At 38.0% G+C, this 25,189-nt stretch overlaps 1 protein-coding gene and 1 pseudogene across 4 annotated transcripts; both read right to left on the reverse strand.

The window, feature by feature from the left end:
- Nucleotides 1-347: 347 nt before the first annotated feature.
- On the reverse strand, nt 348-19,019 carry LOC145478605 (2-Hydroxyacid oxidase 1-like). Of its 4 annotated transcripts, none has more exons than XM_081456689.1 (7): nt 10,906-12,126; nt 7,243-10,400; nt 4,343-4,494; nt 3,347-3,849; nt 3,032-3,193; nt 2,718-2,787; nt 348-2,207 (listed from the first exon to the last, which is right to left on the reverse strand). In XM_081456689.1, exons 2-7 carry the CDS (start codon nt 7,383-7,385, stop codon nt 2,143-2,145), a joined length of 1,095 nt encoding a protein of 364 aa, XP_081312815.1. In that variant the 5' UTR covers nt 7,386-10,400; nt 10,906-12,126; the 3' UTR covers nt 348-2,142. The 4 variants fall into 4 exon arrangements, with proteins under 4 accessions (XP_081312815.1, XP_081312813.1, XP_081312814.1 ...); XM_081456688.1 differs by lacking the exon at nt 10,906-12,126 and adding an exon at nt 18,946-19,019 and having other exon boundaries at nt 350-2,207; nt 7,243-7,392; XM_081456691.1 differs by having other exon boundaries at nt 1,549-1,627; nt 2,133-2,207; nt 7,243-12,126.
- A 26-nt stretch (nt 19,020-19,045) lies between these two features.
- Nucleotides 19,046-23,779, reverse strand: LOC145471609 (2-Hydroxyacid oxidase 1-like; annotated as a pseudogene).
- Between the last annotated feature and the right edge of the window lie 1,410 nt (nt 23,780-25,189).

A 25,189-nucleotide genomic window follows, 5' to 3' on the forward strand; every position in this document is an offset into this window, starting at 1 on the left:
ACGAGCGGTCGTTGTGCAGTTTTCGTGAAAGAAAAGTTTACCTTAAAACTTTGTCCAACGAAAGAACTTGATGAGCAAGTACTAAAACCGATGTGTTTTGTTAAAATTCTTACTTTTCGTTTTCGCTGTACGCCGAAATGAATCGAGGCCCTCGCGTGATTTCAGGACAATTTACCATTTTTTCAGGGCTCGCTGCTTAATGCTTGGACACAAGTACGTTTTTTTTCCCAAATTGACGGGATGACAGTATTTGAGTACATTTAAAATACTTTGAATCAATATTTCGTGATAGCTGGATTAAAAAAAAAAATCATGAATTTAAATCTGAACAGTAGCACCTAAACTAAGTCTAAAAAAAAAATTTCGGAAAATTTAAAGTAGCTCTGGACCCTCTCTGATTTTATACAACTTAAAAATCACTGACTTACTACCCCTGCTAACACTTGCGCACGTGCGCAACTCAACAACGCAAACGCGCAACTATAAAGTAATACGGTGTATGTACCAAACTTTCTAGGAAGCACGCAAAACTGTGGATTTCACACGGTAATAACTTTATAAGAATGCTATCGCTGTTTTCCAAATTATATCATATTGAATGATAAGCATTTGATGAAAGTATAATTCCCAACGCTTGAGTCATGTTTCGTAAACTTACTGCCAACCACCCGTCCTCGGTGTCACGAAGTCTAATCTTTGTGGGTCGAATAACTTGTCATGTAGTATTGTACCTTGGTAGTTTTTGGCTGACTATCAAGACGGACTACTGTCTCCTGGAACTTCATCTCTCGATATTAGAATCCCATCTCTTTGACGGGTCGAAAGGAGTGTGATGTCAAACTTCGGCCATGAATTACTTATATTCCGCCATCTTGAAACGAAGTTCAACCTTTGGGATTTGGTAACTTTTTATGTAGTACCTCGGTAGTTTTCACATGAACGTCAAGAGAAACTACTGTCGCCATGAACTTCATCTCTCGATATTAGAATCCCATCTCTTTTACGGGTCGAATAAAGTATGATGTCAAGCATCGGCCTGATGTTAGTCGTATGGCCGCCCTCTTGAAACGATAGGCAACTTCTCAGGTCTAATAACTTTTTACGTAGTATCTTGGTAGTTTTTAAATGAGCATCAAAATAGACTACTGTTACCTTCTTCATGTCTCGATATAGAATTCCATCTGTTCAACGGGTAGAAAAAAGTATGATGTGAAAAAGTATGACTAGTATGGCCGCAATCTTAATCAAAGTGGAACCTTTGGGGTCTAATAAGATCTAATATTATAAGTTTTTATGTAATATACCTTGCTAGCTTTTGTCTGAATATCAAGATATACTACTGTCGCGTGGAACGTCATCTCTCGATATTAGAATCCCATCTCTTTCACGAGTCCGAAGGAATATACTTACAAACCTAGGCCATGAATGACTAACATGGCCGCCATCTTGAAACTAAGTGCAATCTTTGGGCTCTTATAACTTTTTATGTAGTACCTTGGTAGATTAATTCTGAATTGGCAGTGAATGGTAGATACCTCCAGCCAGCTTGGGCCTGTACCTGAGATCTGAGAGGCTCATTTTCGCGGCTAGGGGAAGCCTTCCTTTCAGAAGTTGACGACCCACAGATCTAGACGATCAGCAACATAAAATCGATGTTCAAAAAAAATTCAGCAAAAAGACTATAGATACATACATACTTTATTGATACTCGATTCAATTAGAGTTTGTGAAAGCCCTGGCTGGCTCTGAGGGCTAACGTGTCAAAATTGAACTAAAGGATTTGAAAATAATTACCTGTTACATGTTTTTATAGTTACATTCTAACTTAGGTGGGTACTTAGTATATCTTTCATATATTAAATTAAAACTAGGCACAGTTACATTCCTGATTTTTTTAGAAGTGAACTCCAGATTTTAGGTCCATGAAAAGCTTTTTCGACACGACTCCGCCCCTCGACACGCTTTCGCAATATCAAGCTGTGTACCTGTTATAGCACATGATGATATTAAAAATATATATAAGCATGCATTCTTTGATCCTCTCCCTGATTTTTTAATCGAGATTTCAACTGTTGGAGGTAAAAAGACTCTTAACTACAGTAAGGGACAATGGCATTGGTAGCTGGTATTACTTCATTGACATCAGAGATGGCTGACTGCACTCCTCATCACAAGAGAAGGAGTGATGTCTTTGAGAGACGCACATCCTAAGACAAAAAAATTAAGATGTCAATTTTTTTGAAGATATAGCTTATAAATGGATTTATGGTACACTAGACAAAAAATGACGGATACTAGGTTTTCAACATAAATTCTTTGAGTTGTGGTTGCCACCCCCTCCCCCCTCCCCCCACGGTAAGTTAAGTATCTTCAGTTATTTTCTTTCAGATTACCAGTCCTACTCGACATGAAATCAAAATGGCTACCCGACTCCGACTAATCCTCAGTAGTTTCTCATGAGACGCATAACTCTTCACAGTGAAACAGAAGCAATTCTCGGTCCAGTAGCGCTACTAGGAAGTCGCGTTTCAGTCGGCTCATGGCGCTTAAAGTCATCCAACTTCCTGTGAAAAATCAGAGAAGGAATTTGGTATACGAGACAGGCCAAGTGCTTGTCGCCGCTGACTGTCTCGAGATCTGTTGGTTTATTGCATGCGTGGCTGCTGAGTTGCCGTTTAACGATAGTCATGTGATGTAAACGTTTTGAGTTTCCACACCTGCAAGGGCCATAGCTATTTTGAGCTCGTCCTTGAGCTTCTGAAGAACTTCAAAGACACCTTGCTCTCCCTGAAAAAGAAATAACCAAACGTTGGACCTTCAGTAGAAAAAGCCTTTAATAGTTTCTTTTGTAGCAGCTGTCCTGTTTTGTCACTTTTTGTTTCAAAATGAAAAACAGTTGAAAATTTACAGATGTTTTAAAATTGAAAAGTTAACTCATTTCAAAACCATTTCTGTAACGAAACAGAGCAAATAATTTTTCCCATGAAAACCTTTATTTGTTGCCATGAAATAAATGAATATTTTCGGGTACCTTATAAGCTAGTCCCCAGATAACTGGCCGTCCAACAAACACTGCTCTAGCCCCCAGAGCAAGGGCCTTAAGAACATCAGTTCCCAGTCTCACGCCACTGTCTAAATACACTTCGACCCCAGTTCCTCTGACGGCCTCAACTATCTCGGGTAACACTTCAATCTGTAATCCAAGAGAGAATTTTTTTGTGTGTGTGAAATAAGAATTGTACTTCAAGAACAACTAGAAACAAGTCACATTTAGTAAACACTTGGTTGCCAGGGCTCTTTGACAGAAATAAAAATAAAATAGTGAACTTTTCTCATTCTGACATACAGTTGCAGGAAGACCATCTAACTGCCGCCCTCCATGATTCGACACCAGAATCCCTTGGGCCCCATGCTGCACTGCGAGACGAGCATCCTCTGGTGTCGATATTCCCTTAATAACAAACGGAAGTGACGTCATCGAACGAAGCCAATCAAATGTCTCCCAGACAGCACCACTGTCACTCTCGGCAATGATGTAACGGCTCATCTGGTCGTTATTTTTTGATTCGCTGTTAGGGAAATTAGCAAATCCCTTCAAATGCTTGGGAACAGAAAAATTCGCCCTGTCTTTATGTCTCCCGAAGACTTTGACCGGGACGTCCACTGTTAAGATAATTGCCTGATATCCCGCTTTCTCGGCTCGTTTTAACAAGTCCACCATAAACTGGCGATCCGTGTACAGCTGGATCTGCATAAACTTGATCGTGGTTGGAGAGTCTCGCGCGAGGTGTTCCAGGCTATATGTGGAGTATATACTCACGCCTACAGCTGTACCCACAGATTTCACCGCTGAAAGGCAAACATATCAAACGTGAAAACGTGTTAACTAGAGTAGGTGCCCGCCTTGAATCTCAATGTTTGACGGCTTATTGTTTGGTCGCATTAAGCGCCTAAATACATAAAACTAAACTACGAAAAAACCTTTATTATATGAGTACAAGCACACTTATAACCTGGAGCAGACTCTCGTCAACTCATGTTCAGTTTAGTTATTTTTCTGGCAATCAACAGGTATATCTCCTATGACCTTCATAAAAATTAAGAACCTACATAGCCTAGCTTTCCAATAAGTATCCAAATACAAGAAACTACTATGCCAGACTTCAAAAAAATGTAGTTTCTTACACGCGGGTATTTACTGTATTGCTAGATGGGAAGTAACATGAAATAAACTGGTGCCTGGAAGAAATCCACCCCTTTGTTAATTAATCTCATTTTCTTTGCGACAACAAATGCGGTTGTCCTTCGTACTATAACACAGCTGAGTTACCTGCAAGCTTACCTCTGACTGTGGCAAGTTCTCCATCTGGATGCGCCATCGCTTGGAAAGAAACAGGTGAAACACAAATTGGCATGCTTAGCTTTTGACCCAGGACTGTGACAGAGATGTCTTGCTGGGAAACGTTTCGTAGCACGCGTGGACGCAGTTTAATCCTGTAGTAATCAAATGGACCATCAGAGAACTGAAAACATGGCCAACTAAAGAGAATTATAAATCGGTCAAAACTCATCTAAATTATTACTTCTTTTACCCCCCTATAACCTATTCAACTCGAAGTGTCGTGGGGAAAATACTCTCTAATCCTCTTGCACGTTTGTACCTAGCTATAGCACCTTGCATGTCAAGTTGATTTTCTTCTTTGTTTCCTTACAAATATAGAGCTTAATCCGACCCCCTGTTCCGCGAAAATAAAGGAACTCCCGAAAAAGCGATTTTGGAACGTTTCTTCGTAAGCTAGACCGCTTACGATGGGAAAATTTCATTATTGCGTTTCGTGACTTACTGGGTTGGTGAAATCCTAGAACATTGTAAACTAACTTCGAGTTTTCTTAACGTTCAGACCTCTGCCGAGTAGTCTAAGATGTGGTGACCTATTAATATCTAATCTTGCATTACAGCAGACATCACAGCATTAGTAATCTGTCCTTCCCAGTGGCTCCCTTGAGGGGTTGGACCGGGGGTTAGAAAGGGGACAAGGTGAGAGTGCAGGGGATGCCGGTTGGGAAAGCTTCCCAGCGTTCGCCGTGCGCTTTCTTTTGCCTCTCCCTAGCCTTTGTACTAAGCGACATTAGTAACCTCTCCCTGGCACCCAGGGTCCCCAGGGTCAGACCACAGGCCGACCGGCTATCCTAGTTAAGAATTTAATTGTGCGCGCTATAACATTTCTCCGCGCGAAATGAAAGATGAAAACTAAGCTTTTCTGTAAACTGGCGCAAAAATGAAACAACTTGGGGAAAAATTGTTTCTGAGTAATATTAGGGGTAGAGATCCATCATTAATCTAGGCGCTAGAATTGGGAGAGATGGACGGAGGTTAATCGCTTCTCAACATAAATTACTCAGTGTATAAAACTCGCCGATTGCACTTTCGAGGGCAGATCGAACTCTCTGCTTATTTTGATTGTTACAGCAACCGAACAAATAGTGAAAATACAAAATGCACGAACCGAATCGTCTTTATTATATTTTTCACTTGAAACTCGAGTCGGATAAAAAAGGTCAAAAGTTTAACAAACAACTAAATTTAGAAAGCTGTCTCATCGAAGGGGTGGATGAAGGAGAAACAACAACCCTTTCCACTTTTACTTTTTCATTTCCATTACAATGTAATCGCACTTGGAGGCGAAGGGCACGAGGTCCTATGAATAGTCAAACCTCCGTCGAGCGGCCCTCTGTGCGGTCACCCTCTAATGAGGTCACCATTCAATTTCTCGAAATTCGCTTCACATATTTACTGTATATTTGACCTCCATTAAGCGGTCACCTCTAGTTAACGAACGAGATCACCGTTTGGACTTCCCAATCGGCTAATTTTATTGTAATTCACGTCTGTTAAGGGCCCATTAACTGATCTTTTCGAGCCGTTGGTAAGGAAAATTGATTCTCATATAACCTAATTATTTTTAGTTAGTTCAGAGTTATTTCATGTGTTTTAACTTTTGCATGATCAGTAACACCCGTGATGATGTCATCAGACCATGCCCTTGGCCATGTGACTAATACTGAAAAAAATGCAAAGGCTCCCTGGCAAATTACTTTATCGGGATTTTTTTCATTGATTTAATATCTTAATTACTCTATGCATAGATTTCGTTTCATTTCTAAAAGGTCAGATTCTGAGAGAATTTCAAAATATTGAAAAATTGTTAATTTTCTGAATAAAGCATGACTTCGAAAAAGGAATGCGTAGCTATGTTTTCAACGTTAGCGTTAATCGAAACTCGTTGAAAAAGGCCGGATTTAATGAGAAACCGCGTTTCCTTTACCATTTAAAGAAACCGGAAGTGCGCCTGATGTCTATTGGAAGTTACCCTATCAGCGCGTGCGCAATTTACACCACCAGTACACTTCGGTAAGATCAGACAAAGCCACACGGAGTGAGTTTTTCTCTTTCGTTTGCTCCTGTTTTTCTGTTTTTCTCTTATTTTGTCTTTGCTTGTACTTATTTTAGTTTGCATCTTGTGAAACACGAAGAAAAAACGTTTAAATGTAAGCGAATTTGCAAGTTATTGAGTTGTTTTATTTTCGACGCTCAGGCTGACGTAAGTAACCGGGAGTAAAATTTCACCTCCTTGCGCGCATGAATCGGTTAAACAGACGACCTTAAGGAGGCTCGAAAGGGTTTTTTGACCGCGCGAAGAACGGTTCCCAAACCTGCGAGAAATTATGATAAATGAGATGCCAAAACTGTCAATGATCCGCTTTAAGGCAAAGACGCTCGACGTTTGCCTTACAAACAACATTACTATGAAATCTGTTGACGAGTGCGTGGACTCCTTGGATATATTTCGCACTACAGTTGTTACGAACAATGATGTAGATTGCGTGCTTACTTTTGTTTTCTTAGCTTGTTCAATTTTTTTGCCCCATACGCTAAATTTTGATAACCTCTTTTAAACGGTCGACTTCTCTCAAGCATTCACCTGGCTATTTTCGGAGAGTGACCGCTTAATAGAGGTTTGACTGTAATAAGTCAAGTGGGTACAGTGTTTCGGACAAAAGTCAATGAGTCAATAGTTTACCACATTAGCATAGCACTTCTGTTGACCTAAATAGCCCTCCGTCTCGGTCTTTTCGCCAAAATAGTACTCAGGTGAGCCTGAATAACGCTCAGGTTAACTCAATGGCTCATGACCCATTCATTTGACTCTTAATTAGTACTTTGAACCATTCGGGTTTTACCTTTTAAAAGCTTGACGATTTTCGTGCAGTGTAACTTCGTCACCGGCTCCCGTTGAAAAGTAATCAAAGGCATTCTTGTCCAAGTGTGTAGCAGCGTAGTTCTTTAGATCATCTATTGTTAAGAGGTCTCTAAAGTTTGACATCTTCTTACTGGATAAAAAAAAACCCGAAATGCTTATTTAATTAATTAGTTTCGACACAGAAATAATGAAAATTCCATGCAGGAAGATCGATTATCTTGATTCAATGGGTCACGCTCAATTTCCGTCTCAGAGTCCGCGCGTTTTCGGTCAACGGTGACAGAATTTGATTGTACGTATGGGTTCAAGTTCAATAATGGACAAGTTTTCCCTGTTACTAATGTAACGTTGACCGAAAACGCGCGAGCTCTAGGACGCCATTGAGTCTATTGAGTCAGGCAGATGTTTCCAACATCAACCTTGGGTGCTTTCCGATCCATTAAAAAAAGAAAAAATAGGAACATTTCCGTCGAGAGGAAAATGAGTTTTTGTTCGTCCACCAGAGAATTCTTGGGGCAAAATAAACTTGTGACTTCTCCCTTTTCAAAACTTCTGATTTTTCTGGGTTTTTCTGGTGGGGCGAACCGAAATAGTGTTAACCATTTTCATGGCTAAACGAAAAGCGCGCTGGTGGTAAGGTCTTTATGCTTGGCCAATAATAGCACGCCTAGCCCGCTAGGCTGAAATTCATGCACGCTAACGTGTAACTTGATCTGATCATCGCATATTGGTTAAAAAAGCATTAAACTTAGTAGTAAGTCAGACAAATACCGGCAAACTGGTGACTACTTTTGCGCGGGCTAAAGTGCTCACAATTTCCCGGTTGTATTTGTCTGACTCCCCGCTTATATTACTACTGTACTGTCACACGCCCCGCAAAATTTCCATTTAAACATTTGCGGTTACCATTTATAACCAAAAGAATAGAAAGGCAGCGGCTTCGCGAAGTGGTCCAAAACATTTTGAACGAACCAATTCCAGAAAAAGTGAAACAGCGGTTACTGAAACCGCTTAGGCCTTCTAAAGGTGGCAAACCAATTGCGCCTCCAAGAAGAAAGCAAGAAACACGAAGTAAAGCACTTCTTGAAGAGTTTGACCCCTATCTGCCTCTTGGAAATCAAACAATCACTAACTACAAAAATGAGCTCCTTAGGCTGTATGACGCGCTTGAAGGCGTAGAAGAGGGGCGGCGTTTCATGAGATTGATTTTTAGTAGGAGACTGGGAAAAAACGTTCTATTATAGGTAAATTGAAAGAAAGAGGTAAACACAGCTTTTTATCTAAGGTACTTCTACTCATACGTAATTGTGAACAACGAAGACAAAAGGAGTATGGCTTTCTGTAAATAGAAAAGAGGTTCTCCTTGGATAGACAACAGCCTTGCTGTGGCAGAAAGATGTTTGAATCAACAAGAGAACGAACACACAACTATTGACAACATCGAGAGGTCTAACACGAAGTGGACTTTTGTGAGGTTCTTCAACGTTGAAATAAAAGTAGTGCTTGACAGGCAGCCTCTGTTAGGCACGGGGCCGTTGCCAGACTGGCTACACAGCCTTGCACACGGCCATATGTCAGAGAAGATGGCGCCCGCACGAACATTATCAGGCCGTTTTCGTGCTCCAGTTGCAACACAAACGACGGCCCGTATTTGTTGTACCCTTGGTCTTGGACTTCAAGCACCTTGTGCATCCCTTGCTGGATGTCGCGCCATTTGCTGATTTTGTCTCGTTCCTGAAAGTCTTCGATTGCTGGCCAGTAGCGCTTGTCTTGTGATGGCGTGTCAACTAGCGGTCCATAGTGTTATACCAAGGGTTGTCACTTATTCAAATAGAGTGCACGGCTGCCAGCTCTTCAGAAGACAGCAAGGGCAAGAATATTGTGCTTCATGCTCGGGTAGACAATCGCCCGAATTTGTACAGCCGTGATCAATAACTCCTTTACCATCGCGGCCTATAAGAATTTGATGTATGAGTTGCCTGTCTCTTTTTTTAAATAAACGTTTCGACTTTGTTTTTCGTCGGACTGTTTTTCTTTTTTTTTTTTTTGTCTTCTTTCAAAACCGCGATGTGGCATTCTTCAAACAGTCTTTTCTTACGCCCCTATTCTTGCAGATAAAAGGTTTTCCTTTTTTCCAAAAAGGTGTTCATGCGGTTGTACTCCTCACACCGCGCACCTTTAGGGTCATACACCCTAAGCAAATGATATTACTGAAAGAGAGCATCAACAGCTCTTTCTGCACCAGTCACCAAATCGTTCATCGTCTGTTTCAGATTAGTCCACATACCCCTCTTGGCATGGAGGTATTCTCGCTCCACGACTGCTTCTGCTTTTTTCCTCCATCTCAATATACAAAGGACGGAGTTTGTTCAATTGACAATCTCTTTCAGATCCCATTTACTTTCTCGGCCACAACCACACATTCTACAAGGCAACGGTTCATATTTTCCATTCCGAATCTTAAACGGCGGGAAACCCCCTTCTTTTGTTTGAATACATTCCCGAGTGCTAAACTTTTTTCCAGCACTTAGGAATTCACGCAAAAGAAAGAACGGCGTTCTAGCCACAGGCTGTTTGTGTGATTCATCCACTGTTTTATAAGCAGTTTCCCACGCGTCGGAAACAAAAAAAAATTAACAAATGCGCTCGCTCAGTCATGCGACAATTTGTGCTTCATGCTCGGGAAAACAACCACCCGAAATTGCATAGCAGTGTCTCCGTTTACATTTCTTTTGAAAAGAGAATATTGGCAACCTCTCGTGGGTCCATTCGTTTCATGGCGTCAACAATTTCGTTTGGTATGTCGACATAAGTCGGTTGCTTACCATTCTGGCGCATTCTGGACATTCTTCTTTTGGTGTTTTTTTTTTCTGTTTCTAACCCTTTAAGGTCCGGTAATACGGGCAACATTTTTCTTCAACTTTACTCGCAACACTGTTGCATTGCAAGTTGAAACACATTGTTGCGCGTATTACCACGTTCGTGACCAACTTGTCTCGCAGTAAAATACAGTGTTGCAAAGCTGCAGAATTCTACAGGTATAATCGGTCAATCGTGTGTAAATAAAGATGGCGCCTTCTTTAATATAATTTAGCATTTCGACGAAGTTCCACTTCGACCTCTGGCTGTCAATTTCTTCTTAATTTTCCGTGCTAGCGAAGTTCTCTCAGTATGAAGCTCAGTGTCGTTTCAGGTAGCTAGGCGAAAAGTGGTATTTTTGCGACAGTTCTTCCAAGCCTTTTGCCTTTTTTCCCGCTTGTTTTGAAGGGACAAACGAGGTGTCCCAAAGACTATGATAGCCCTCGATGTCTTTGTACAGGGCAGCTTTATGACTTTCCGAGAATTACTGGTCTACTTCGAATTCACGCTCGTCTTCACCGTCCGCCATGTTTTTTTTTTATTTGCCGCGTTGCCACGCTTCGCGACAGCCAATCACAAGCGTTGAATTCAAATTTGTTAGGGGACAAGTTGTAGCTTCAGTGGTAATACGAGCAGCAGAACTAAAATTTGTTGCAGAAAGTAGAACTCGAGTCTACTTTGCGCAACATGTTGCCTCAACTTGCAACACTGTATTTTGCTGAGAGACAAGTTGGTCACAAACGTGGTAATACGCGCAACAATGTGTTTCAACTTGCAATGCAACAATGTTGCGAGACAAGTTGAAGAAAAATGTTGCCCGTATTACCGGACCTTTTCAATGTTTTTTTTTCTGTTTGTGAAGACTGTGACATTGCGTGAACGTTACGTTTTGCCGCAGGCTTCACAGGGGTAATCACGCAAAGACCAAGCGCTTGGCAATTCTTTTTTAATGACTTGCCGTCGATTGCGATATATCTATCGCCCGCTTTGTCACAAAAACGTTGCTTAACTTGGTTCAATACTGTTGCCTGATTCAGACATTCTTTTGGTTATAAAGGGTAACCACAAATTTTCAAATGGGAATTTTGCGGGGCGTGTGACAGTAGAAAACAGGAAGTCAGACAAATACAGGGAAATTGTGAGCACTTTAGCCCGCGCAAAAGTAGTCACAGATTGCCGGTATTTGTCTGACTCCCCACTTACTACTAACTTCATTACTATAAACCAAACCAGAGGATAGACTTTTGGCGCATTCTGATTGGCTACGTAACTCGGAATAATGTTTGCAATTTACAAGAATTTCGTCTTAGAGGTTAGCGAGATTAAGACACCAAAATTTATAAATTGTGTTAAAGCATGGTTTCAAGTCAGGAAGATTTTACAACTCCTTCAAAAGAGTAGTATAGAGAATGAGGGTTTCAGCGCTTTGGACCAAAACTGGCTTTCAACAAGCTCCACGAGTTAAAAGAAATACCTTCGTCAAGCTCCAACTCGAATAATGGTATTTTCAAGCTTTTTATATGAATTCTGATGCTTTCTCCTCCCCTCATTCTCTATACTACCCTAATGAAATCACTCTTTATCCAACACTTGATCTCAAGCGGAGCACGAGCCTGCTTCTTGGCAGCGGAGGCTAAAGCAGAGTTTTTGCTTGCAAAAACGCAGCTGTGTCGAGGAGGAATGAAGAAGCAGATCAGCTCTAATCGCGTAGGCGGGAAGAGTCATAGCGAGGAATGAGCTTTAGCTCATCCGCAAGCGGTTCAGCGAAGCCGAAATGGCGATGGAGCGATTTATAATGTGTTTTCTTACAAGTGACGATCACCATTTAACCATTACCATTTCATAATCAAAACTATATGTTTCAAATAATATTTCCACCAATTTTTTTAATCAAATGTTAATTTCTTATGTTATTATTCAACATGGTTTTTAAACCAAAATTTATCTAATTTAAATGGAAATCATCTATTCAATTAATATATGTCATACATAGGATTTAAGAGTATCAAAAATTATATCACTGATGAAAGAATTAATAAAGTACCTTTTTCAACTAATAAACTTTTAGATGCTATTGCTGATAAAGAAATTTCAAAAGAAGAACTCAGTAATGTAAAAAAATACATTGATGTGTCTAAATTGAAAAAAGATCACAAAGAGTATTTGGATGCACGAGCTATGTATAAGAAAGCAAAAGAAGAAAGACTGAAGAATCAACAACTTAAACCAATCACTAAAAGTGAACAGTCTCAAAAAATGATTCAAAAGCTTATAGGAGCTGTTCAATTGAACAAAATGAAAAATTCTGAGCTTGTTAATTTATTGTTGAAAAATGGTGCTGATGAAGAGTTCAATAAAATGAAAAAATCAGAACTTATTAATTTGTTATTGGATAATGACCTTTATATTTTCTTATACTGGCATTTGAAAGATAAAACAGTTAATGTTTTCCAGTCCCTTAGAAACCAAAATATAGGTCCTCAATTTACAAATCATGGAAATATAAATTAAAATATATAAACGCAAAATAATATAATAAATTATTATAATGAGTATGAATAAATCAGAATTGAATAAATTATCAAAAAACAATTAATTGATCTATTATTGAAAAATCCACCAAAACCAACACCAAAATCTAGAATTAAATATAAAAAAAACAGTTGCAGCTCCTCGTTAAAGTGTTAAACAAATGGTACAAGAGTAGGAGGAAAATATAATTCCTCCTCCAAAAGAATTTCAAGATAATTACAAGCCAGTACCTAAACCTAGAACGAAAAACCCTCCTATTCCAGCTCCAAGAACGAAAATAACGCCTATTAAACAAGCTCTAAAAGACTCAGTCAAAACTTATGAAATTGATTTAAAAAATAAAAATGATCCATTAATTCAATTACAAAATAGTAAACAGGCGATTGAACACTATTTAATAAATCTTACTTAGAAAATAATAAAAGTTTTAAATTTAATGAAACTCTAGAAGTAACTTTTATTACAGACGTTTCTAATGATGAAAAAAATTATATAAACGTTGAAGTTGAAACTGATATTTTAGGTGTTAAGCGTTATGTAAAAAGAAAAACTATTTATTTTAATAGTCAAGCTCGAACTGTTATGAACATCATTGATTTAAATCAACAATTAAAAATTACTCAAGAACAGATTTTAAAAAAGATTGGTCAATGGTTAAGTGAAGGTAGTGGATGGAGGATCGATAAAATTGATAATCATTATTTGAATGTTGTTAAATATAAGCCAATGAAAGGTAAATCATATATCCAACTTCCAAAAGAATTAAGACATCATATGAAAGGTCTTATAAACTTACAAAATAAAGATAATGAATGTTTCAGATGGTGTCATATTAGACATTTGAATCCACAAGAGAAATATCCTCAAAGAGTCAAAAAAAATGATAGAGAATACATTAAACATTTAGATTATTCCAATGCTGAATTTCCAGTTAAAATTAACGATTATAATAAAATTGAAAAACAAAATAATATCAACATTAATGCATTTGGATATGAAGATAAACAAAAATTTCCAATTTATATTTCGAAAGAAAAATTTGATGATCATTTAAATCTACTGTTAATTATCGAAAATGAAAATAAACATTATGTACTAATCAAAGACTTCAATAGATTTATGTTCAATCAAACGAAACATAAAAACAGCAAACACTTTTGCATGTACTGTTTACAACATTTCAGCTCAGAAGAAATTCTCAATGAACGCAAAAATGATTGTATTGCAATCAATGGTGAACAAGCTGTCAAAATGCCTCAGAAAGGTGAAAAAATCATGTTTAAGAATTACAATAGACAATTGAAAGTACCATTTGTTATTTATGCAGATTTCGAAGCAATAACAGAAAAAGTAAATTCATGTAAACCCAATGATAATGAATCATATACTGAATCGTATCAAAATCATAAAGATTGTGGATATGGCTATAAAGTTGTTTGTGCATGTGATGATCGATATACAAAACCAATTCAATATTTATAGAGGTGAAAATGCAGTTTACAAATTCATGGAGAAAATGTTAGATGAAGTAAAATATTGTAGAAACATAATAAAATACAAATTCAATAAGCCTCTGAAAATGGCTGAAAAAGATGAAGAGAATTTTAAGAAAGCAAAAGAATGTCACATTTGCAACAAAAAAATACAATAAAGAAGATAAAAGAGTAAGAGATCATTGCCATGTAACTGGAAAATATCGAGGCTGAGCACATGAAAGTTGTAACCTTAATTTCCAACTAACTAATAAAATACCGGTAATATTTCATAATCTAAGAGGTTATGATAGCCATTTTATGATGCAACAAATAGGTAAAATAGCAAAAAATAACACTTATATAAATAAAAATGGTGAAGAAAAAGAACTGACTATTAATGCAATTCCCAATAACATGGAAAAATGTATGGCTTTTATGTTAGGTTACAATTTGGTATTTATTGACAGTTTTCGGTTCATGAGTTCAAGTTTGGATAAACTAGTGAATAATTTACCTAAAGAGTCATTTAAAGATACTTCAGAAAAATTCAAAGGTAAAGTTTTCGATCTAATGACAAAGAAAGGTATTTATCCATACGGACATATGGACTCATTTGGAAATTTTACTGAAACTGAATTACCAACCAAAGAAGAATTATTTTACAAGTCCAGGCTCATCATGGGATTAAATGTTGAAAATGATTGATATCAAATTAGAACTAATGACCGATATTGATATGTCCCAGTTTATTGAAAAGGGTATGAGAGGTGATACTTCATACATTGCTCATAGATTTGGTGAAGCAAATAATATGTATATGAAAAATTACGATAAAAATAAACCTTCAAAATATATCACTTAACTTGTACGGATATGCAATGTCGCAATATCTGCCTACAGGTAATTTCAGATGGATGACACAAAATGAAATAAATAAAACCAATTTAGCTACGTATAAAGATGACAGTAAAACAGGACTTATTCTTGAAGTTGATCTTGGGATGATCCTAAAGAATTACATGATTTACATAATGATTTTCCATTACCTCCTGAACAAGTTAAAGTATCTGAAAATATGCTTTCAGATTATTGTTAACAAATAAAAGAAAAATTCAATATATCTATCGGTCAAGTACATAAATTGATACCAACATTAAGAAATAAACAAAAATATGTCCTACATTATCGTAATTTACAATTATATCTTGATTTAGGATTAAAATTAACAAAAGTACATAGGGTTCTCAAATTTTGATCAATCTCCTTGGCTAAAACCTTATATTGATCTTAATAAAGAAAAAAGAAAACAAGCAAAAAATTAATTTGAAAAAGATTTCTTTAAACTTATGACTATGGAAAATGTTAGAAAAGAGTTGATGTCAGACTTGTCACTGATAAAGATAAATTGTTAAAACTATCAAGTAAGCCTACTTTTGTATCATCAAAAATATTCAATGACAATTTGGTTGCTGTTCATAAAATAAAAGAAACTTTGAAATTAGATAAACCTGCATATGTAGGAATGTCGATATTAGATATATCAAAGACTTTAATGTATGATTTTCATTATAATTATATCAAAAAGAAATATGGTAAAAAAGCTTAATTATTGTTTACAGATACTGATAGTTTAACATATGAAATTCAAACAAAAGATGTTTATAAAGATTTTTGGAAAAATAAAGATAAATTTGACAATTCTGATTATCCAGAAGACAGTCCATACTATGATAAACAAATAAGAAAGTCATTGGAAAATTCAAAGATGAAGCTGGCGGGCAAATAATAACAGAATTTGTTGGCCCCAGAGGTAAAATGTACTCTGACATTAAAGAAAATGGTGAAAATAATAAAACAGCCAAAGGTATTAAAAAAAATAGTACTAAAAATGATCTTAAACATGCAGACTAAAAATACTCTTTTGGATAGTAAACAAATGTTTCATAAGATGAAGACAATAAGATCAGATTATCATCATTTGGGAAGTTATGAACTAAATAAAGTATCATTATCATCTTTTGATGATAAAAGATATATACGAAAAAATGGCATAAACTCTTATGCATATGGACATTATAAAATTTAATGTTTTTTCGTTTCAATAAAATGAACTGTTATTTCATTAGCAGTTTTTTGGTTTTAAAAATTCTATTTCATTCTGTAATTCAATTATTTCATTTTTAAAAAATCTTTCGTATTATTTACATTTCATTGGTGTAGCTGAGTATTAAGATGATTATGCTTTCCAGCTATTTTGTAACCTTTATTATTTAAACAAACAGGACAATAATACCATGACGTTGTCAAATTATAATTATTTTTATTTTTAGGAGTTTTCTCCATATTTTAAATTGTTCATATAACTTTATGTGTTTTATACATAATCATTTAAAGAGAAGACGATATATACATATTGGTAATAATGAAAGTAATAATAGTCGATAATGTAAAATATCAGGTTCATCCTGTTTATGAAAACTATGCTGGCTCAAAAGCTGGTAAAGTAATTAATGTTAACAGACGAAATCCAATGGATGGTCATAATCCTTCTTCAAAAACTCAATATCATTTAAATGTAACACAAAAGATCAATATGGGAGTCAGCAGATTCATCTGGGAATGTTTTAACGGCTTGATTGATGATAAAAAAGCAGCAATTTTTCACGTCAACAGAAATATGAAGGATAACAGATTAAAAAATCTTAAATTAACAACAATTAGTGAAATTACTAAATCAGTTCATAATAAACATTGTTCATATAAAGCACAACCTGTTAAGGCAATAAATTGTGAAACGAAAAAAGTATCATATTATGAAAGGAAACAAATTGAATGTGAATAATCCTTCAATAAAATTTGTTTGTGATAAAAAACATGGTTTCAAACATGCATATACAAGAGACACTAAGGAAAAATATAAATTTAAATATATAACTAAGCATGAATATTACAGACGAATGATAGATAAATATGGTGGTGAGGAATATTTCGAACGATTGGAAAACCAAACATTTGATGACGACTTTGTTATAGAAAAAGACAATAGTGAAAAAATTGTTATAAAATTAAATACCCAGGATCTGTATTAAATCTTGGCTACCTAAATAGCCAAAACAGATGTAGCAAAAAACATACAACTGACATATAATCACATATAGGTTATATTATTTTCACCACATTGAGTAATGGCAATATATATTACTCAATTAATATTTATATGTTTTCAAATCTTTCATTGGTCTCCAACTGTTGAAGTCATCAGTATATCCCTTCCACTTAACTAAAGCTTGTTTTTTCTTATGATCTTTCCTGATGATTTTTTCAATTCTGAACACATCCTGTTGGGCTTTTAACAATTCAGGTTCATAAAAACTGCCTTTTATATCTTCATTATTGAGATCTTTTGATTTGTAAGTGCTTGGATTCGTATATTGGATTATATTTAAACATACATCTTCAGAAGTGAATTGAAATTTAGTTGTTACTTCTATTCCTAACGGTCACTTCTGAAGATGTATGTTGAAACATACGAAACGTCAAGGGAATTAGAACCCACCCTAAATGATAATGTAAGCAGCGGAAATCTTTATCTTTATTAGTTTGCATTGTTTATTTGCAAATTTTTCTCAGCTTCCGTCATTGTAATTGTTAATTAGTTACTTATTTCAAATTGAAATTTAGTTGTTACTTCTATTCCTAACGGTCACCTCTGAAGATGTATGTTGAAACATACTGTTGTGAATATAAATATTATACCTTGTTTCACAAATTTATCAAGACGTGTCTTATGATATTTCCTTATTCTCATGAACGTCTTTTAATATGATTGGAATGGATATTTGACAGCTTTTACAATAATAATAGGGAGCTTTCATTATATATTACCTTGAGAAAATTATTTTTAAATGTTATTAGCATATATAGTCAAACATGAAAAGGTCAACGACTGTCTGATGCAATTATGTGTTTCTAACGTGTTAGAAATAAAGTGAAAACGATTAGGGAAAGTCCCACGGATACAAACTTTGTCATAAACTTTGTCATAAACGTTACTCAAAAATTTGAAACTTGTGATTGGCTGAAAAAATCATACGACTATCTCATGACTTGATGACAGTAGAAATCGGAAAGAGAAAGGGAAAGGGGAAAGGAGGGAAAGTCCCTTTAATGTGTTCCTGTTTTCTGAGAATGACATCCTGTCTTTCTGAAAAATGCGACGTCATTGTCTGGTATGTGTCTATGGATTATGCAAATATTTTGAAAAACATATTTTAAAATGGTAGACCTTTTTTTAATTTCTAGAGGGTTGGGAGACATGAAATGGTAATCGTTAAATGGTGATCGTCACTTGTAAGAAAACACATTATAAATCGCTCCATCGCCATTTCAGCTTCGCTGAACCGCTCGCGGATGAGCTATGGCTCATTCCTCGCTATGACTCTTTCCGCCCACGCGATTAGAGCTGATCTGCTTCTTCATCCCCTGCTCGACGCAGCTCCGTTTTTGCAAGCAAAAACTTGCTTCAGCCTCCGCTGCCAAGAAGCAGGCTCGTGCTCCGCTTGAGATCAAGTGTTGGATAAAAAGTGATTTCATTGGAGCAGTATAGAGAATGAGGGGAGGAGAAAGCATCAGAATTCATTTAAAAAACTTGAAAATACCATTATTCGAGTTGGAACTTGACGAAGGTATTTTCTAACTCGTGGAGTTTGTTGAAAGCCAGTTTTGGTCCAAAGCGCTGAAACCCTCATTCTCTATACTACTCAAAAGTTTTAGAAAACGCTCTGGCAGTTTCTACAACAAAAATTAAAGTCGCTTACCACAATTAGCAATTTACTTCTGTGTGAATCTTCTGGGCAGCAGCTTCCAGCATAAATTGTGAAGACTTGACTCCCGGCGGCGGGGGTGCGGGGGGGGGGGGGGGGCACTGCCATATATGGGCTATATAGGTATGTGCCGCTGTGGAGGGTATGGTTTTCAAGCAGTTTACTCTAGGATAGGGTATATAAATCAGAGCGTTTCGGTCTAGAATAGGGTATAATTTTTCACAAAACTGACTAGCTGGTTGAAGATTTTATCTAGACTAAGGAAACCAGGAATTGCCACTCAAAAATATAAAAAAATCAAATCGGCAAGTTTAAATCTATGCAAATCAGCCTCAACAGTGTCGATAGATAAGGGGATTCGGGGAGTTTACTCTAGTATAGGGTAGCAAAATTCAGCTGAACTAGCTCTGGTATAGGCTAAGGGTTCCAGGGTCCCACCAGCACATCCCCACCCAGAAATTCCCAAAGAGCCCCCCCCCCGACTTGACTGAACCAAACGTTTTGACAAATCAACGAATCAAACCACTTTTTCCCGCTATGATTGCCGATTTGTAATTTCACTAGAGACACGAAACACGCTTTGATTTCCCTTGTCAGATCGCCTGATGAATCATTTGACTTTTCTTGCTGTGACCGTTGTACATACGTGCAAATTTACTTCCTGTAGTCTTCTGAGTCAATTTCGTGGATATTTTATACTACTGGTTTGGTATATACTAAAACAATTATTTCCCTTCCTGTCAGTCGCTAAGGGTAAATATTCACCTCTCGAGACTGCGCTTCGCGGCTCTGTAAATATCCACCACTAGTCCCTGACACGAAGGGAAATAATTGTCAATTACCTTGACGGACAAACAGAGTAATCCGATATATTTCTGATATCGAGGTTGAGGGAGCGGGCAAATCGAAGAAAAACCAGAACGAGAAAGGGAAAACAGTGAACGGAAAATGAGAATCCTAGTTAGTAAAAGATTTATTTAGCGACTTCAAGAATGAAACTAATGTGGAAACTAAGGTTGAAAATATTAAAATATTGAACCGGCGATAAAGCATTCTGATTGGCTGATTTCAGCCGCAGTTACTAGCTCGAGGATCGGGTGTATTAAACATGAGTGGCTCCGTCAGCGGTCTAAGTCGAGTTATTATTTATTGCCTATCAAGACGTCACACACACTCAAAATTCGATAATCGCTGTTTAATTTCGATATTCGCCAAAAGCCCGTCGCTTTTTTACCTTTCTGCATCAAAAATTATATTCGCCATAAGCATGATACAGCTTGGTATTTAAGGGTGTTTTCCACGTTTGAGGAGGCGCGAAACTGCGTCGGAAACTTCTTGCAATGACGGCTGCCATGTCGGTATGACACCATCTTAATTTTTTGGCTGCGTTTTATGCTTTGATATATTTCTGACATTCGTATAAGTATTCAGATCGTGTTTTTGAGACAGTGTTCAGAGATGACTGGCTGCATGCCTCATTACTAGGGAAGAGGTGATGTCTTAAAGAGACGCACATCCTAATAAAAAAAAAGAAAATGTTCATCTTTTTATAGTCAGTGAGTGTCGTGAGTTGCTAACTTTAAAATCTGACCTCCAAGGAAATAACAAACCGTTTATTACGGGGCACGTGGTTTGGGTTGGTTCTAGAACAGATCACGCACGTGCGTGACATTACAAGTGCGCGCCTCCAGTGAATTCGAGATCTAATTTGCAATATAAGTAGCTATGGTGATTAAATGGTTGACAGTAAATTATAAAAGTTTAGAAAATTTCTTTATTAATTAAAGTTCAAGTTAGTATTTATCGAACCTGCCAAACCCATGGCTACTTTGAGTTCATCCTTGGTAAAAATAACAAAATGCCTGTTTTTGAAAGCTGAGAACAATTTGCAAGAGACCTGCGCTTGCTACATATAGCTGTTATAATCCCATTGCTTATACCACCTCTTCTCAGACCTCAAATATGCCTACAAAGCAGCAGACATTACAATTCGATTACAAAAATGAGGGGCACCAAATTAATTTTGAGTTATACGTGCTAAAAACTATAATTAAAGGCGTTTTTTTTAAAACGGGCTATGCTGTTGCTATGGTATCCTTTTACGTCACGAAATAAAGTGATCGTCACTTGTTTACCAACAACTGGGTACTCGATTGATACCATTATTATAGCAAGCAAAAAATGTTGGTAGTGTGGATTCATCTAAGAAGAAGTGCTGCAAACGCTGTATCTTCTTCGCTTTCTTTAACTAAAATGAACAAATTGTCTTGACGAGTTGTCCTATAACCCCTAAGTTTCGTTCTGTCTTGATGAAAGCTAAAAAATCTTCCAACTTCTTGTATTGGTTGATGGAAATCATTCGTCCAAGTAATATAAAAACCGTTTCTTAGATCAATAACTTGTAATATTCTTCAAAGATATATCTGACAAATGCATACCTTATAAGCAAGTCCCCAGATGACTGGCCGTCCAACAAACACCGCTCTTGCCCCCAAAGCAAGGGCCTTAAGAACATCAGTTCCCAGTCTCACGCCACCGTCCACGTATACTTCGAGCCCAGTTCCTCGTACGGCCTCCACTATCTCGGGTAACACTTCAATCTATCAAGAAAACACTATCATTCTTTATCACAGCAATAATAAGAAGTTAGGACACATCACATTTATTACACATACAGTGGCCTGGACACCATCCAACTGCCGCCCTCCGTGATCTGACACCAGAATCCCTTGAGCCCCATGCTGCACTGCGAGACGAGCATCCTCAGCTGTTAATATTCCTTTGAGAACGAAAGGAAGTGACGTGATGGAAAAAAGCCAATCCAATACCTTCCAGTCAACACTACTGTCGCGTGCAACGGCTAGATAGCTATGCAACTCGTTGTTACTTCGAAGTCCTTGTTTCTTTTTCAAAGAAGAGAAATTTGCAACTTCCAAGTGCTTAGGGAGGGAAAAGTTTGAACTCTTTTTATGTCTGCCAGAGACTGGTAGGTCAACTGTTAACAGAACAGCTTTGTAGCCTGCTTTTTCAGCTCTCTTTAACAAGTCCACCATCAGCTGGCGATCTGTGTAGAACTGCATCTGTAGAAACTTGATGGTGTTTGGAGACTCGCGCGCGACGTCTTCTACACTGAATGTAGAGTATATACTAAGAGCCATAGCTGTGTTCACAGAGTTCACAGCTGAAAGGCAAACCAAACATTACCTGATATCGATAAAGTAGATCCCTTGTACAAACTAATAGCCTCCAAAGCTGGCGAGATTTACGCGTGTTTGTTTCATCGGCGGACGATGTAACTAACACGGCGAAGCCGGGAGCTGGGAGGAGAATGGTGAGTAATCAAGCTGAGAGTCTCCGAACGCGAAAATTCCTTCACTGCCTCGCCCTAGCGCCCACGGTTTCGCCGTCGAAGGAAAACAGTCACGCGGAAAACGCCTTCAGCTTCCCTTGCCAGCATATTGATAATCATCACAGTTCGTCTAGGCTAACGTAACGTAACAACTCTAGATCCTCGGACGCGTATATGCGTGCATTTGAGGAGTGAGGGGATAAATAGTTATAGATATAGTCGTACTTTTTTTGATTGCATTGCTTTGGCAGTCTTGATGTCCATCCTTTCATATGAAAATGAGATTTCATTCACATGCAGATTAAACTCATTTTCATTTGAGTGGCTGTGCAGCGGGCCTCGCTTTGATAGAGAGGTTTAAGGCCAATTAGGCTATTTAGAAACAAATTTTAAACTTTGCTGGGATGGGGCGGTTTTCCATTGAGTGTGGTAAAACCAAACCAAAGAGACGGAAAACTCACTGAACCAATCAAATCTTAAAGCAAATACTTGTTGCTGTCGCGAACGCGGGGAATAAGACTTCCTAAAAGTCCTTTCCAATAATTCTTCCCTAGCCTGTTGGGTCGCTTACGCTCGAGACTTCGTAGCTTGAAGACTGCCCTCTCGCTTCACTCGAGGGAGATAAATAATCAAGGGATTAAGCAAAGGTCGAATTGTGGCAAGTCTAGCGGGGAATAAGTGTGCGAGGAAGTCAGGATTGGTTCTGGTTTTATTTCTGATTGGATACCTAAATTATTATCGCGAGACCTTCGGTCACGTCGATCTTCGAAAGGTCTCCCACCGGTGAAAACATGCAAGTTTTTCACCATTTTCTCTTAAGAGGCGTTAAATCTTGTAGTATTTTATCGAATTGGGAGGACGATAAAAATACTCGGCCATGCAAATTCCAATTCATTGTAGCCTTTTTCACCATTTTCTCTTAAGAGGCGTTAAATCTTGTAGTATTTTATCGAATTGGGAGGACGATAAAAATACTCGGCCATGCAAATTCCAATTCATTGTAACCACTGCGAGCTTACCTCTGACAGTGGCCAGCTCTCCATCTGGATGTGCCATTGCCTAGTACGCAGTGGGTGCAACACAGATTGGCATACTTAGCTTATGACCCAGGATTGTGACAGAGATGTTTTGTTCTGAAACCTTTCGGAACATTTGCGGTCGTAGCATAAGCCTGTACCGAATAAATGGAATACCGTAAACTGCCGCTTAAAAGCCCCGGGCTTCTAGATTTGCCTATAAATGGAGGGGCTTATATCCGAGGGGGTTTTTAACCAAAATAGAAAAAAATCATTTCGAAACGAGCTATAGCTGTGTTCATCGAAATAGGATTTCCATTTACTGATTTTTAATTAAGCTTTAAAACAACATAATAAAACGAATTCAAAACGAGGAAAGCTAGAGAGGGCTTATATCCGGAGGGGGAGGGGGGAGGCCTATAACCGTATTTTCTGGTCTACAGGTAGGTGGGTCTGTACCTGGGAGGGCCTTATTAGCCGGGGGGAGGGGGGGGACTGAGTGGCAGTTTACGGTACTCAGAGAAAAAAGAACTTTCAGGTTTTAGTATATTTTTTTAGCATACTTTATAGTAGGTAAGGAACCGTACAATAACATGTAGGAATCACAATAAAACGAAGGAAATGAAAACGGATTGACCATTGACCGTACAGTTGAGGAAGAAGGGAGAAAACACCATCAGAATGGGCATGACATGGAACCCTTAAGGTAAAAGGAAACACAGAAGACAAAACAATCATGGAGACGTACATTGATAAAAGTGCTGGAGAACTGAGACATGGGATAAGGGCGAAACGATTGCAAAGAACACGGTCCGGTGGAGAGCTATTGTGGAAGCCCTCTGCCTCACAAGGATTAAGTCAAGTTAAGTCACACAGATCTGTGAAACAACCGAAACTTCTATATGATACACGCGTACGGCTGTAAGGATGTGCAGTCACATGAGTCAGACTGTCAGACAGGATAGAGAAGCCGGCAATGAGAACTAAAATTAAACAGAAGATCTGGTTCTAAGATTTGGTACCGTGCGCGATATCTATCTTATTAACCAAGCGCCAGGGCCGTATTTGGAGAATACCGGCCCGAGTTCTTGACAGTACGGATCGGGACAGAGCTCGGTCCAATATTTAGGGAATATTGGACGGAAATAGAGCAATCTGCTTGGTTCAGTTATAATTATCGGCCCTCTGAGCTAACTTAGTCGTGTAATAAAGAGGGATACCGTGCACCAGGAAACATGCTGAATGGGCATACGACTCAACTGTACACAATTAACGGCGATGGTGAAGATCCTACAAAATTTAGACTGCATGCGAGCAATCTCGTTCCCAGAGTCTTCGTTCCCCTTGACCAGCGGTCGGAAAACGAGAGTTCTGGGAGCAACCATTTCAGGCATGCGTCATAGATGCAGACTGCGCAGTGAAACCGGATGGGCAGAATCACCAGAATTAGGTTATTTCAAAATGGTTGTTCCCAGAGCTCTCGTTTTCCGACCACTGGTCAACGGGAACGAAGACTCTGGGAACGAGATTGGCATGCGAGCAGTCTCTTTCTTTTCATGCTGTTTCCACGCGATTACACGATTAGTCAATCTCTTTCCTAGAGTCTTCGTTCCCCTTGACCAGCGGTCGGAAGACGAGAGCTCTGGGAGCAACCATTTCAGGCATGCGCCATAGATGCAGGCTGCGCAGTAAAACCGGATAGGCAGAATTCGGTTATTTCCTTTGTTCTGATTTCAAAATGGTTGCTCCCAGAGCTTTCGTTTTCCGACCGCTGGTCAAGGAGAACGAAGACTCTGGGAACGAGATTGACGATTCCTTAGAGCGATCGAGCGGCGTATTCGTGTATTCTCCTTCCTTTCCCTTATTTGCAAAA

This window comes from Orbicella franksi, chromosome 2, assembly GCF_964199315.1.
Source record: "Orbicella franksi chromosome 2, jaOrbFran1.1, whole genome shotgun sequence".
In the NCBI taxonomy this organism is placed as follows: Eukaryota; Metazoa; Cnidaria; class Anthozoa; order Scleractinia; family Merulinidae; genus Orbicella; species Orbicella franksi.

What these genes read in the sequence shown, in the direction of transcription:
- LOC145478605 (XM_081456689.1), bottom strand. Translation starts at nt 7,385, where the DNA reads ATGTCAAACTTTAGAGACCTCTTAACAATAGATGATCTAAAGAACTAC. An exon ending in AATCGTCAAGCTTTTAAAAG is followed by an intron (nt 4,495 to 7,242) that starts GTAAAACCCGAA and finishes TGATTACTACAG; the next exon opens with GATTAAACTGCGTCCACGCG. An exon ending in TAGATGGTCTTCCTGCAACT is followed by an intron (nt 3,194 to 3,346) that starts GTATGTCAGAAT and finishes CTTGGATTACAG; the next exon opens with ATTGAAGTGTTACCCGAGAT.